General features: G+C 41.2%; 1 protein-coding gene across 1 annotated transcript; it reads left to right on the plus strand.

Moving 5' to 3' along the window:
• The first annotated feature begins 5,653 nt into the window (after positions 1–5,653).
• On the plus strand, positions 5,654–11,466 carry tfa (transferrin-a). The gene is made up of 13 exons (XM_084546496.1): positions 5,654–5,956; positions 6,236–6,365; positions 6,483–6,538; positions 6,794–6,957; positions 7,143–7,296; positions 7,393–7,556; positions 7,647–7,743; positions 7,843–7,863; positions 8,393–8,554; positions 8,710–8,860; positions 9,176–9,243; positions 9,336–9,520; positions 10,278–11,466. Exons 1-13 carry the CDS (start codon positions 5,737–5,739, stop codon positions 10,710–10,712), a joined length of 2,007 nt encoding a protein of 668 aa, XP_084402622.1. The 5' UTR covers positions 5,654–5,736; the 3' UTR covers positions 10,713–11,466.
• The last annotated feature ends 1,223 nt before the right edge of the window (positions 11,467–12,689 follow it).

Here is a 12,689-nt window from a genome sequence, read left to right on the forward strand (position 1 = left end):
GCCGTTCAATGCTAAATCGCTGGAGTACACTTTAATATAAACAGGTGACAGGGGCCTGTATGTCTGTGGTTCAAAGAGGATCTCTAAGCCATCCCCTTTAACCTACACACTGACAGTCTGGTAAATAACATCTTCACGTTAGGAACAACTCAGAGCGGAAGTGTTTTTAATTCTGATCGAGAAGTGATTGTTTTGGAAACTGTCTTTTATTTCATTTTTTTAAAGGGCCTGATGACGAGTCACGTCTTCATGTGTGGGTATCAAGATGAATCATCGCTGCCTGAGCGTTGTGTCACATTTAACTCAATTTCCACCTTTCAGTCAAATGCAAAATACGCAGCAGTCTGCCTCCACAACACCTTCCCTTCTTATAGTAGCACATTTTCAGGCGTAAAATATTTTACCTACACCTACGGGGGCGGTTGCTCACATGATGTGACGGAGCTTTAGTAGCAAAGCTCACTGTTGCTTGAGGCTCGCGGAATAAGAAGATGACTGTGTGTATGTTTGACCTTTAATGCCTTGTTAACCCCCTTCTCTGCATGTTGCAGGAGAATAATCGTGGATGATAAGCCTATCTGCTCTGATTTAGCGCAGTCAGGATGACTTGGTGGACTATAATCACTGTCAGACATGCAGTCAATCACAGGAATCCTTGATTTCAGAAAGCTTACAGAGTTGTTACAAATGTTGGTTGTTACTGATCAGTAGCGCTAACTATTCATGACTGCTGATTCACACAGAAACATAAAGCTTGAACTCATTGCCAGATTTACCTTGTTTTTAGTTGTTAGAGACAGGACACATTTTTTTTCTTATTCTAAGCATCCCTAGAGAAGTTCAGTTCATACAGACAAACGGCACAGGAGGAGAAAAATAAATCACTTTGTATAAATAAGGGGTCTTCAACAGAAGGTTCGTGACCTCTAGGGGGTCCACGGAAGTACTGTGGGTGGTCGTTAACCTTTTTTGCTCATTTTTTTAAATTTATATATATATATATATATATATATATATTTTTTTTTTTTTTCCAGTCTGCGTGGGTTCCCTCCAGGTGCTCCGGCTTCCTCCCACTGTCCAAAGACATGCTCATTAGGTTAATTGGTGATTCTAAATTGGCCGTAGGTGTGAATGTGAGTGTGAATGGTTGTCTGTCTCTCTGTGTTAGCCCTACGATAGACTGGCGACCTGTCCAGGGTGTGCCCCGCCTCTCGCCCGATGATGGTTGGGATAGGCTCCAGCAGACCCCGCGACCCTTAACAGGAATAAGCGGTTACAGAAGATGAATGAATGAATATATTTCCCTATTTAAATGCCTTTTAATACACATTAACCTGAATACAACACACTGTAGCAAATGGTTAAATGGAGGTGGAAGATATTATCTTTCAATCAGAAATGCACACATTCAGCGACACACAGGCGGTCTCTCAAGCTCAAGCGGTCCACTTAAAGCTCAAGACAAGCCTGGACCCGTCCCTCCAGCCTCCTGTACACAAAGTGGAGGACCCAACCCTACGGCAGTCTAGAGTGTCTGGTCATTAATGGGTCATTACCAGTAATTGGATGGGAAAACTGCAAAAATGAGGATCAAAACAAGTATCCCTAAGTACAGGTGGGTATCTGGTCTTTCACAGTAAATAAAAAAAATAAAAAACAGTTTTTTAGATACAGCATGACCAGGATGAGAGAATCTGCACAGACACACAAATACAATCATTTGTTTCAAGTTTTTGACATTAACTTTAGTTGACAGGACGTTAAACTCTGCATTGCAGTCACACTGGTATGCTATTTGTGCCACTACAATTACAAAGACTGGGTGAAGACAGGTCAGGGTAGCATGGTGTGTGACGATTCAGCAAATAAAAAGAGTGGGCGGAACATCTGCTTTATGGACAACTTGTGGACTTTCAGCTCTTCAAATAAAGTGTTGTGTAATATTCAGAATCCGCTTGATTTCGCTGATCAAGGATTTTGCTGCTTTAACATGAAGACACTGATTCTTCTGAAAACTATGATGCCTTTTAATACATATTCTTTCTCACCAGCGCTTCCTGCCACCTGCAAGTTGACAAAAATATCAATATGAAGTAAAGTCATTTGTTTTCATGTGGATTCAGGGCATACTTGTAATTAATTTGCCCCCCTGCACCGAAAAGCTGTCAGACAAATTATGCAAAAATCTTTTAATGAGTACAGTCAAGTCAAGTCATAATGTGAAAAATGCTGCAGTTTTCGAAATCTTTGGATTCTATGTTATAATGACTACATGGACAATCTTCTGTATTATTGTCTTCAGTGTTAAGTAAGTGCACACATTCATGATATGAAAGTGGTTCCAGTTCATCCGTTTGGATAACAGTGATAATTCCCACCCAGATGACATCTCCCCTCTGCATCCCTGCGTCACCATCACTCCAACAAAGTGAGATTTTCCATAGGCAGAGTTACACAAGAAGAAATGACAAAAGCATCAGAAATACAAATGAATACGGCAAGAAAAGAAGACAATGCACAATACATTTGAATATAGTTTCTTGTTAAATCAGTTTTGACTTATTCAGCTGTTGGCCTTGGAGGATGGTTCAGTCTGCTGAATATCAAGCAGCGCTGTAGAAAAAAAAGAGCATGCAAGTTAATTTTGTTGTGGTTTATACTATTGTTCCTAATTCCAGGAATAGTAAATTACTCTTCATTATCATGTGGATGCATCCATATGGATGGATGATGACATCTTGGTGCCCCACTAAAATTTTGAAATCCACTAGTCCAGATTCGTGTCTTGGATCTTCCCAAGTTGCACCACCACCAAAGGTTAACATGAAATATACAGTGAAAGGTATTTAGGTGATACTTCGATATCTGGCAAAAGAAAGAAGGAGGTGTCACTGGTTCGATTTGCGAACCAACATGAACCTTAGCTCTAGTGTTGGGTAATGTTGACTCTATAAACACGACTCTTGCGAATCACACAAACTGCAGCTTTTTTAATTTGAGGATAAATGTTGCAGTTTATCTTTATGCCTGAAGTGGTTAAACAAATACAGTATTTAACTTTTTGCTCCATGCTTTCTTACAGCAGAGATGTTTTTAGGCCTTTCATGGTCAAGGTATTAAATATAACTGACCAACTAGTAAAACAGACACACAGCATTTCCAAAACATGTCAACGTCTCCGTCGTTGCAAATGGTGACATGAACAACTGTACTTCTGTTTACACACCGTTGCACCATGCTCACGCAGGAGTTTAGCGTTTAAATCAGCTCCATGTCGACCAACATTAATGTTAAAGCTGTTGTTAAGGCATGAATGAAGTGTATCCAGCCAATATGTGTGCCACCTTTGACACAGTTAGTTCAACAACACTTTAACTTATGAAGGTGTACTTTTGCACCACTGTGTAATACTGCTAAAGGATCGGTGTGATCAATGCACTTAGAAAACTTTAAAACCTTGAGAAATCTAAAATGTTTTTCAAACTCCCTGCAGCTGATTGCGTTTCCCCATATGACCAAACACTGCTTAAATCAAATAATTGATCCACAAACAGCAAAAGATATTGAAAAGAAATAGGATAAATTCCAAAACACAACACCAGACAATAGAGAAATACAAAAACTAAAAGAGAGGCCAAGCTGCTCAATTGCTTAAAAATGCTATTTTGGTCACTGTGTATAGGTGCTCGTGCATGTTGCGCTTTGTGCTCCTCTGCATGATTGTAAAGAGTGCAAACAATAGTTGCACAGTTTCAGATCAGGGCCTGTGAGTTTCCATTATGTGGAAATTTCGGATTTTCTCTATCTGTGTGTGTATGTGTGCGTGTGTGTCCGTTTGTGTGTATTCCACCTGTGTACGAGCAAGCACACAAATGTACACACACATTAGGAAACCTGAGTAAACTGTGCCATTTAATCTTTAGTCCCGGTCCAGCCTGGTTTGCTATAAAAGCCTGAGCTGCGTCCCTGACGGTCTGCTCTGCTGATCTGGAGACCCCGCCGTCCACAATGAAGCATCTCCTCCTCCTCGCAGCTCTGCTCGGCTGCCTCGGTAAAGACTTGTAATCTTGCACGTCTCATTTAAACCAGAGCCTGGTCAATCGATCAATCATTCGACTGAACCGATATCCACCTGTGTTTGCAGCCACCGTCCTCGCGGCCCCAGCTGACAAGGTGAGATGGTGCGTCAAGTCGGACCCAGAGTATCGGAAATGTTTGGATCTGGCGCAGGCAGCTCCTGTCTTCTCCTGCGTGAAAAAAGAAAGCACAATCGACTGCATTATTGCAATTAAGGTGAGGAAATTAACATCATCCAGAATGCGCATTTAAAGAGATGCGCACAGTAAGTATGTCACCCGATTATTGACCCTAAACTCCTTCAAACTTTAACCTCATTTATTTTATTTTTATTTTTTGCTTTCACAAATGGCTGATAAATGTGTGTTACAAAACAAATCGTAACAGATCACAAGTGAAAGAAGAACTGAAGTGGTTTCTTTAATATTATTTTTACTTTAATGTTTAATCTAAAACTTAATCGACAGTAAAATACTGAAGTAACTGTACAGCATTTGAGTAAATGGATTTAATGTGCTGATCAATAAATATTAAAATTACGATATTACAGAAATGCAACATTGATGTTGTAGTAATAAATAAATGAGTGGTAAAAGACAGATTAAACTATTAAGGAAATGAGTTAGTAGATTACAAGACAAGTAAAAGTACTCTGGAAATGTCTTTTGTAATTGCGCCTCATTATACTCCTCTGGCATTTAAAAACTAAAATGAACGGTATCGGCAGTAATTAGTAACATATAATAATGACATCACCGATCAGCCACAACATTAAAACCACTGACAGGAGAAGTAAATAACATTGACCATCTTGTGACAATTCAGTTGTGGACCTGGCATTCATGTGGATGTTATTTAGACATGTACCACCCACCTAGACCAGACCAGGCACCCGCCCACCCCATAGCAATGACACTCCTTGATGGCAGCAGCCATCCCCAGCAGGATGCAGCCTGACACAGACACACACAAGAACGGTTTAGGAACAACTCAAAAAACATGAAAAACAGCACAAGGTGTTGACCTGGCCTCCAAATTCACTAGATCCCAAACTGATCAAGTATCTGTGGGATGATCCACAGAGGCCCCTCCCTTCAAAGGCCTCCACTAACAACATTCTGTTACCAGACGCCACAGGACACCCTCAGAAGGTCCATGTCCATTCTCTGATGAGTCACAACAGTTCTGGAGGCACAAGAGAGACCTACACAATATTAGGAAGGTGGTCATAATGTTATGCTTGATTGGTGTATGTACATTTACTCTTGTTAGATTGAGGCATTGGAGGTTTTATTTAAACTGCTATAAATACTGCAATGAGCAGATGATGCCTTGAAACTGTGTCATATAGTTTGATTATTGGTCTTCTGGCTGTAGCTTAAATATTTTTAAATGTACATGTATTTAAAGATACGGTACATGAGAGAGGCCACATGCTTTTTGTTGGTTGGTTGGTGATGATGTGCATTTTCTGTCAGGCTGGTGAGGCAGATGCCATCACTTTGGATGGAGGGGACGTTTACACAGCTGGACTGAACAACTATGACCTGAAGCCCATCATCGCTGAGGACTACGGCCCCTGTATGTTTACTAGTCCACTATCTTTACAAATGAAATAAGTACACACTGGAGGATGTTTGACCTGAACGGTGCATTTTAATGGTTTGTTCTTCTGGCACACCTCCAGCTTCGGACACCTGCTACTACGCTGTTGCTGTGGTGAAGAAGGGGACTGGATTTGGTCTCAAGGAACTCAGGGGGAAGAAATCATGCCACACTGGTTTGGGGAAATCTGCAGGCTGGAACATTCCCATAGGAACTCTGGTGTCCATGGACTTAATTCAGTGGGAAGGCATTGAGGACAAACCAGTGGAAGAGGGTGAGTGACATATTTATACACAGTCCTCAAATATAATAGCTAATAGGTGGACTTATGGTCAGAGCTGTTTTATTTCTGTAGGGGCAGTGAAACTGATAGTTTGAAGACTCAAACCATTCAGTTCAAATCCTTTATGTGCTTTAGGCTGATTTCAGTATTTTCACTGCCATTACATTTAAATTTCTCTACTTTTAAAATCAGCAAAAAGGGGGTAGGGGATGCATTGCAGGATCAGTATTTTTAAAATCCCGACTATGGCCTTGTTTTTCGGTTTTGCAGCGGTGAGCACCTTCTTCCAGGCCAGCTGTGTCCCAGGGGCCTCACAGTGGCCTAAGCTGTGTGAAGCGTGCAAGGCAGACTGCTCCAGATCTCACAAAGAGCCTTACTATGACTACGACGGAGCTTTCCAGTCAGTATCTTGATGGTGTTACATTCATTCATACATTCAAGTTGTTGTAAAGTTGTAAAGGCATTTGTACGTTGATTTATTGTGGAAATGCCCGTAGCTGATTGGTCTGCTCAATAGGTGTCTGGTGGAGGATGCTGGAGATGTGGCTTTTGTGAAACATCTCACTGTCCCTGGTCAGTATCACACCATTATATATTCTAATATGTATGTGGTTCCTCATAGCTTCCCTTGCTTTCTTTTCAATACTTATTTTCAGGAGATACACTGTGTTGCACCTTGATAAATGTAGAGTACTGTGCTATTTAAGTCTTTGTTTGACACCAATATACTTACACTTACATTCAGGTATCACAGTATTGCTCCTTTACATAAACAAACTGTGGTGAGAATAATAGTAATAAATATGATCTGCTACGTCACACTTTCAGAGGCTGAGAAATCCAAGTACGAGCTGCTGTGCAGGGACGGCACCAGAGCGCCTGTCGACAGCTACAAAACCTGCTACCTGGGCAGAGTGCCAGCTCATGCTGTTGTCACCCGCAAGGACACCCAGCTGGCTGATTTAATCTGGCAGAGCCTCTCTTCAGTACAGGTCAAATAACAAATCATTTATACAGCATATTCAGATTCAGTTTCAGAAAATATATATAGCGTGAGTAGTAGAGTTTTCTGATAAGACAGAGCGGCTAAGACACAACTGAAAGAACTTCTGTTCCAGTTGCCTCACGCTGTGCCCACTGCTTTCATAATCAATTAGCTTGTGTGGTGTCTCTTCAGGGCTTTGACCTCTTCTCTTCAGCTGCCTACGCACCTTCCAAAAACCTGATGTTCAAGGATTCAACAGTGAGGCTGGTGCAGGTGCCTGCAGACACAGACTCCTTCTTGTATCTGGGCGCTGAATACATGAGTATCATCCGTTCCCTTAAGAAAGGTAATAAAAGTACAAGAAAAACATGCAGATGAACATAAAAATATAGTTTTAGCAGATCAGTTTTGCTCATGTGTGTGTTTTAACTTCACTCATCAGAACCCACTGCAGCCACTGCAACCTCTGCCATTAAATGGTGCGCTGTGGGCCACGCTGAGACTGTCAAGTGTGACGAATGGAGCATCAACAGCGTTGCTGATTCTACCACCTCCATTGAATGCCAGAGTGCTCCTACAGTTGACGAGTGCCTTAAAAAGATTATGGTAAATGCCTATAGAAATCTGTTGGGAGATATTTTTCTGGTGTTTTGTGGAGTTTGTCTCTGACTAGCCGCTCTTTGAATCGTCCTGTAGCGCAAAGAGGCTGATGCGATGGCAGTGGATGGAGGGCAGGTGTACACAGCTGGGAAGTGTGGTCTTATTCCTGCCCTGGTGGAGCAGTATGAGACAGGTAGGATGCTTAGACTGTACATACAGCCATCACCTAGAAGCCTGTTTAATTTCACCTTGTGTTCATGAGTAACATTTGTATCTTTGTCTCTTTCCCCAGCGAAGTGCACCACCCCTGCAGGTGAGCTACATGTCATTAGTACGTTTAGTGATATAGACAAAATATCATTGTTTTCTCTCATGTAGAAGCATTATATGAATTATTATACAAATTAATGTAGCCCAACAAAACATTTAACCTGTGTCACTAAGACAAAAGCCAGTCAACAGCAGTTTATGTGTCTATATTTTATTAATGTCCAATTCTTGGGTAAGTTTCCTGGAAAGACATCTGTCATATGATTCTGATTATTACAAAAATGGGAAGTACATATCGTCTTCAGCTGACCTGCTGTGCACTGGCTAAACAAGGTTATGTCTGCAGTCATTTGAAGTTGGAAATGTATCAGTACCAGTTGAATACTGTTTATTTCCTCTATAATGAATGACTAAATACATAACTCTTTCCAGGAAGTATAATGCATCAATGATCATTTTATAAATTGAGCGTCATTAAAATAAAGAGTTGTCATGTTTTTATCTCCTAGCTCTAAGTTAAACTAAATGATACTCTTCTGATCCTTCCCTTCCTGTGCTTCCACTCTGAGCAGCTGCCTCCTCTTACTTCGCTGTTGCTGTGGTAAAGAAGAGTTCAGGGGTGACCTGGGCAACCCTGAAGGGCAGGAGGTCTTGTCACACTGGCGTGGGCAGAACTGCTGGCTGGAACATCCCCATGGGTCAAGTCTACAAAATGACTCAAGACTGTGACTTCAGTGAGTGACCGTGTGCTTCTTCTTTAATAACTATTTAACCAAATGCTTGATATTTAACCTTCACCAAAGTGCCATGGTTGCACAAATAACATTAGGTGCATTATTTACAAGAGAATAAGATACTTTTTGTTGACTGTGTCTCTTCCTCTCTTCAGCTAAGTTCTTCAGTAGCGGCTGTGCCCCCGGCGCCGACCCCAGCTCGCCATTTTGTACTCAGTGCATCGGCAGTGAAAGAGCAGTGGGAGATGAGTCCAAGTGCAAAGCCAGTGCCGACGAGCGGTACTACGGATACGCGGGAGCCTTCAGGTACAGTAAGAATTTGTAAAGCACGTAAAGCAAACACGGGGACTGGAATCGGAGGGAAACGTCTCTCCGACGTTACCTGCAGCTCTACAGCAGACTCAGTTGTGTCTAATTTGTTCAATTTGTATGTAGAAATAATATGTATAAATAAGTTAACGTCCCTAAAAAGCATATGACTATTTGTTCCACTTCTGTCCATGTATTTTGAGACATGCTGTATTAATTAGAAAACTTTAAAGACGCTAAACTGGTGCCATTCTTTAGTCTGAGCTATCAGTCAACATGTTGTGTAATATTATATTTGGCATTTCATTACAGATGCCTGGTTGAAGATGCTGGTGACGTTGCCTTCATTAAACATACGATCGTTGGGGAAAACAGCGACGGTAAGAGACTGACAATGTTGTTACACCGTCTCCGTGGTGTCTTCTTTCTTATGAAACTCTTCTAAGCTTTTCACCCCCTCTTCTTATCAAAGGTAATGGTACAGGATGGGCTCAAGGTCTGTTGTCAGCTGACTATCAGCTGATCTGCCCTGGGAGCAGCACTCCAGTGCCGATCACTGACTACGAGACTTGTCACTTGGCCCGAGTGCCCGCTCACGCCGTGGTGACCCGTCCGGAGACCCGCGCCGACGTGATCCGCATCCTCCAGGATCAGCAGGTCAGAGATAATCTTTAACTCTCAGGGTTGTGGTTACGTCGACGAGGACTTGAAAGTGAAATTTAGAGGGGGGGCGCTTTTACCCCACTTTACCAGGTTTATTTTAGGAGAACTGTTAAATATTTGCATTACATTTTAGCAATTTATAATTCTAAAAATGTGATATTTCTGTTCCCCCTATTTTAATTTTAACATCGGATATATTTGCAAAAGATCCTGACATTTTTAGAAGCCTGATCCAGTAAATGTTGCCATTTTGCGTGAAACACAACTAACTTTCTTTATCAGTTTAATTACTTAATTAAATCAATTCTATTTTTATTTTGCATGTTCAAAAACTATTTATGGGCACTGCAGAGTCCCTGAACAGTCATGCTGGTTTGTGTGTTTTGCGTGTCCTGTTTGTCTCTTTCAGAACTTGTTTATAATTTTAGTCAGAAGGAAATTGGTAATTTGTTCATCCTTTCCCCACTTGACCAGATTTTTACGCCATTTATGTCTCTGAAGGGACAGCGTTGTTGAATGTTTGCATAGCACTTCATCATTTTAAACACAACAAGTTGGTTAAAAATTGGTTTAGCTCTTCAACCATTTTGGAAAGTGATCATTTTGGTGGTAAACTAGTTATTGTATTAACACAGGATTAATACAAGCAAAGATTTTGTCAGTTTCATTTATGTATATGATAAACTCAAATTGCCATAATCTGAAAATACACAAATCTGTTTTAAATCTAAAATTCATTCTTTCATTATAGTCCAAGTTTGGACCCAGCAGCGACTCAACATTCAAGCTGTTCCAATCAGCCACTGGAAAGAACCTCCTCTTCAAGGACTCCACTAAATGTCTGCAGGAGGTCGACGCCGGAAAAACCTATCAACAGTTTTTGGGAGAGGAGTACATGTCTGCCATGACCGCACTGAGACACTGCAGTCAAACTGCACCAGGTTTGTGCTACTGTGGCTTCAAAGGAGAACAGCAGCTTAACAAATGTTCTTCTTGTAGCATCACACATTTTTTGTCTTTTTCTCTTCCCAACAGAACTGGAGAAGTCTTGCACTTTCCATTCCTGTCAGCAAAGTTAACAACGACGTGGACCTCGCGGCGCCTCAGTCGATTCCCAGTGATTCAGCCTCCTCACCCGCACGTCCTACACTCGACCCAAAAGCTGCATTGTGTTTTTTCTTACTGATCTTGTTGTAGACCTGTTGTTTTCAGAAGGACAGTGAGCACAGAGAAACATGAAGTTCAGTCACATGTAGTTTTTCTCATGCTGTTAAAACCAAACCATACACTGCCTTTGTTAGTGGATCATCTGTTTTGTTAACACAAAAGCCTTTAACTCAAATAAAGCCTTTTTAATGCTCTTTCATTACGAGTATGTGCTTTTACTTTTATGGTGTTTATCTTCAACATCAACTTTCTTAATCAAAGGAGCAAAAAGACTCATTAGTATTATTATTAAATGGGGTGTCACGGTCAAAAAAAAAATCCCTGAATCATTTGTTGGCTTTGCTGTAACACAACTGGAAAGTTTAAGGAGTAGTCTGATGATAAATAAGTCACATCGTAAGAGTTGAGTCACTGTAACAATTATGCGATTTATTTATTACAACTAATCACTTAATAGCCACCACAACATTACAAGATGAAAAGTTAAGTCTCAAACTGGATCTTTCAGGCCATGTGATCAGTCAGCTCTCTGCGGTCGCTACCATAAGCTGCAGTTTCTCACAAGCTTCAGTGGGGAATAAATGAATAATAAATACACATATTTTAGAATAAATCTTAGCCTTATGAAAGTTATGGGATTCAGCATTTACTTCAAATAACAGAGAGAGCTGATGATTTAACTGTGTTTTCATTTTGGAGGCTGTGGTTTATAGTACTATTGAACTGCAGGGTGTTTTACCGACACAAGTTTCTATCATTTTGATAACCCCGTTTTATGCAGTGGGCTATGTTAAATAAGAGAACCACTTTAGAGTTTCATTTAATACAGTTTAACAGCGCCACAAACTACACCCTCCACCAGTCATGAAGGGGGATTTATTGCATGACTGACACCTAATGAACTGGCAAGTGAATATAGATGTGATCTAACAGGATAATGAAAAAAACATAGCTAATTACTGTATCTTCACTGGGAATATTCTCTCTAAATATGCTGTTTGGGTATGTACACCGATCAGCCACAACATTAAAACCAATGACAGGAGAAGTAAATAACATTAACCATCTTGTGATAGTTCAATGTTCTGCTGGGAAACTTTTGGACCTGGCATTCATGTGGATGTTACTTAGACATGTAGCACCCACCTAGACCAGACCAGGCACCCCCACCCCATAGCAATGACACTCCTTGATAGCAGCAGTCATCCCCAGCAGGATGCAGCCTGACACAGACACACACACAAAAACGGTTTAGGAACAACTCAAAAAACAGCACAAGGTGTTGACCTGGCCTCCAAATTCACCAGATCCCAAAAAGGTCAAATATCTGTGGGATGATCCACAGAAGCCCCTCCCCTCAACCCACAGGACCCAAAGACCCCCACTAACAACATCCTGGTGCCAGACAACACAGGACACCCTCAGAAGGCCCATGTCCAGTCTCTGATGTGTCACAACTGTTTTGGAGGTACAAGGGAGACCTACACAATATTAGGTGGTCATAATGTTATGCCCGAGTGGTGTAGTAATCCATATATAAATGTGCTGTTTGTCTAGCAGGTGAAAGCAGAGTATATGTCTATTGTACAGATGGTAGGCCTACAGCTGGAAAGCTCATACTGAACATGACATTTGAGTTAGATTCAGATTCAGATTCAGAAAACTTTATTTGTCCCCGGGGGGACAATTTAAGAGGGGTGCACCGTTCCCGGAGGTACTGCAATACCAGGTCGACGCGTGGAGTGGACGGAGCAAGCCCCTGTTCCATCTCCCAGCTCCAAAAATCAATTTAATATATGGTCCCCGGGTAGGGGACGTATCAGATATTAAACTGATAAGAACAGATGCTACACTTGATCTTAGCCAAAAGGCCGAGAAGCGGCCTTACGAAGTCAGTTCTCTTCAAATATCTTTTTGTTTGCTTGAATTCGGTAGATTTGCAGCTACAAAGACTCAAACTCCCCTTTAAACAAAGAGAAACAAAAACAACTGCACC

This window comes from Chelon labrosus, assembly GCF_963514085.1.
Source record: "Chelon labrosus genome assembly, chromosome: 6".
Classification (NCBI taxonomy): Eukaryota; Metazoa; Chordata; class Actinopteri; order Mugiliformes; family Mugilidae; genus Chelon; species Chelon labrosus.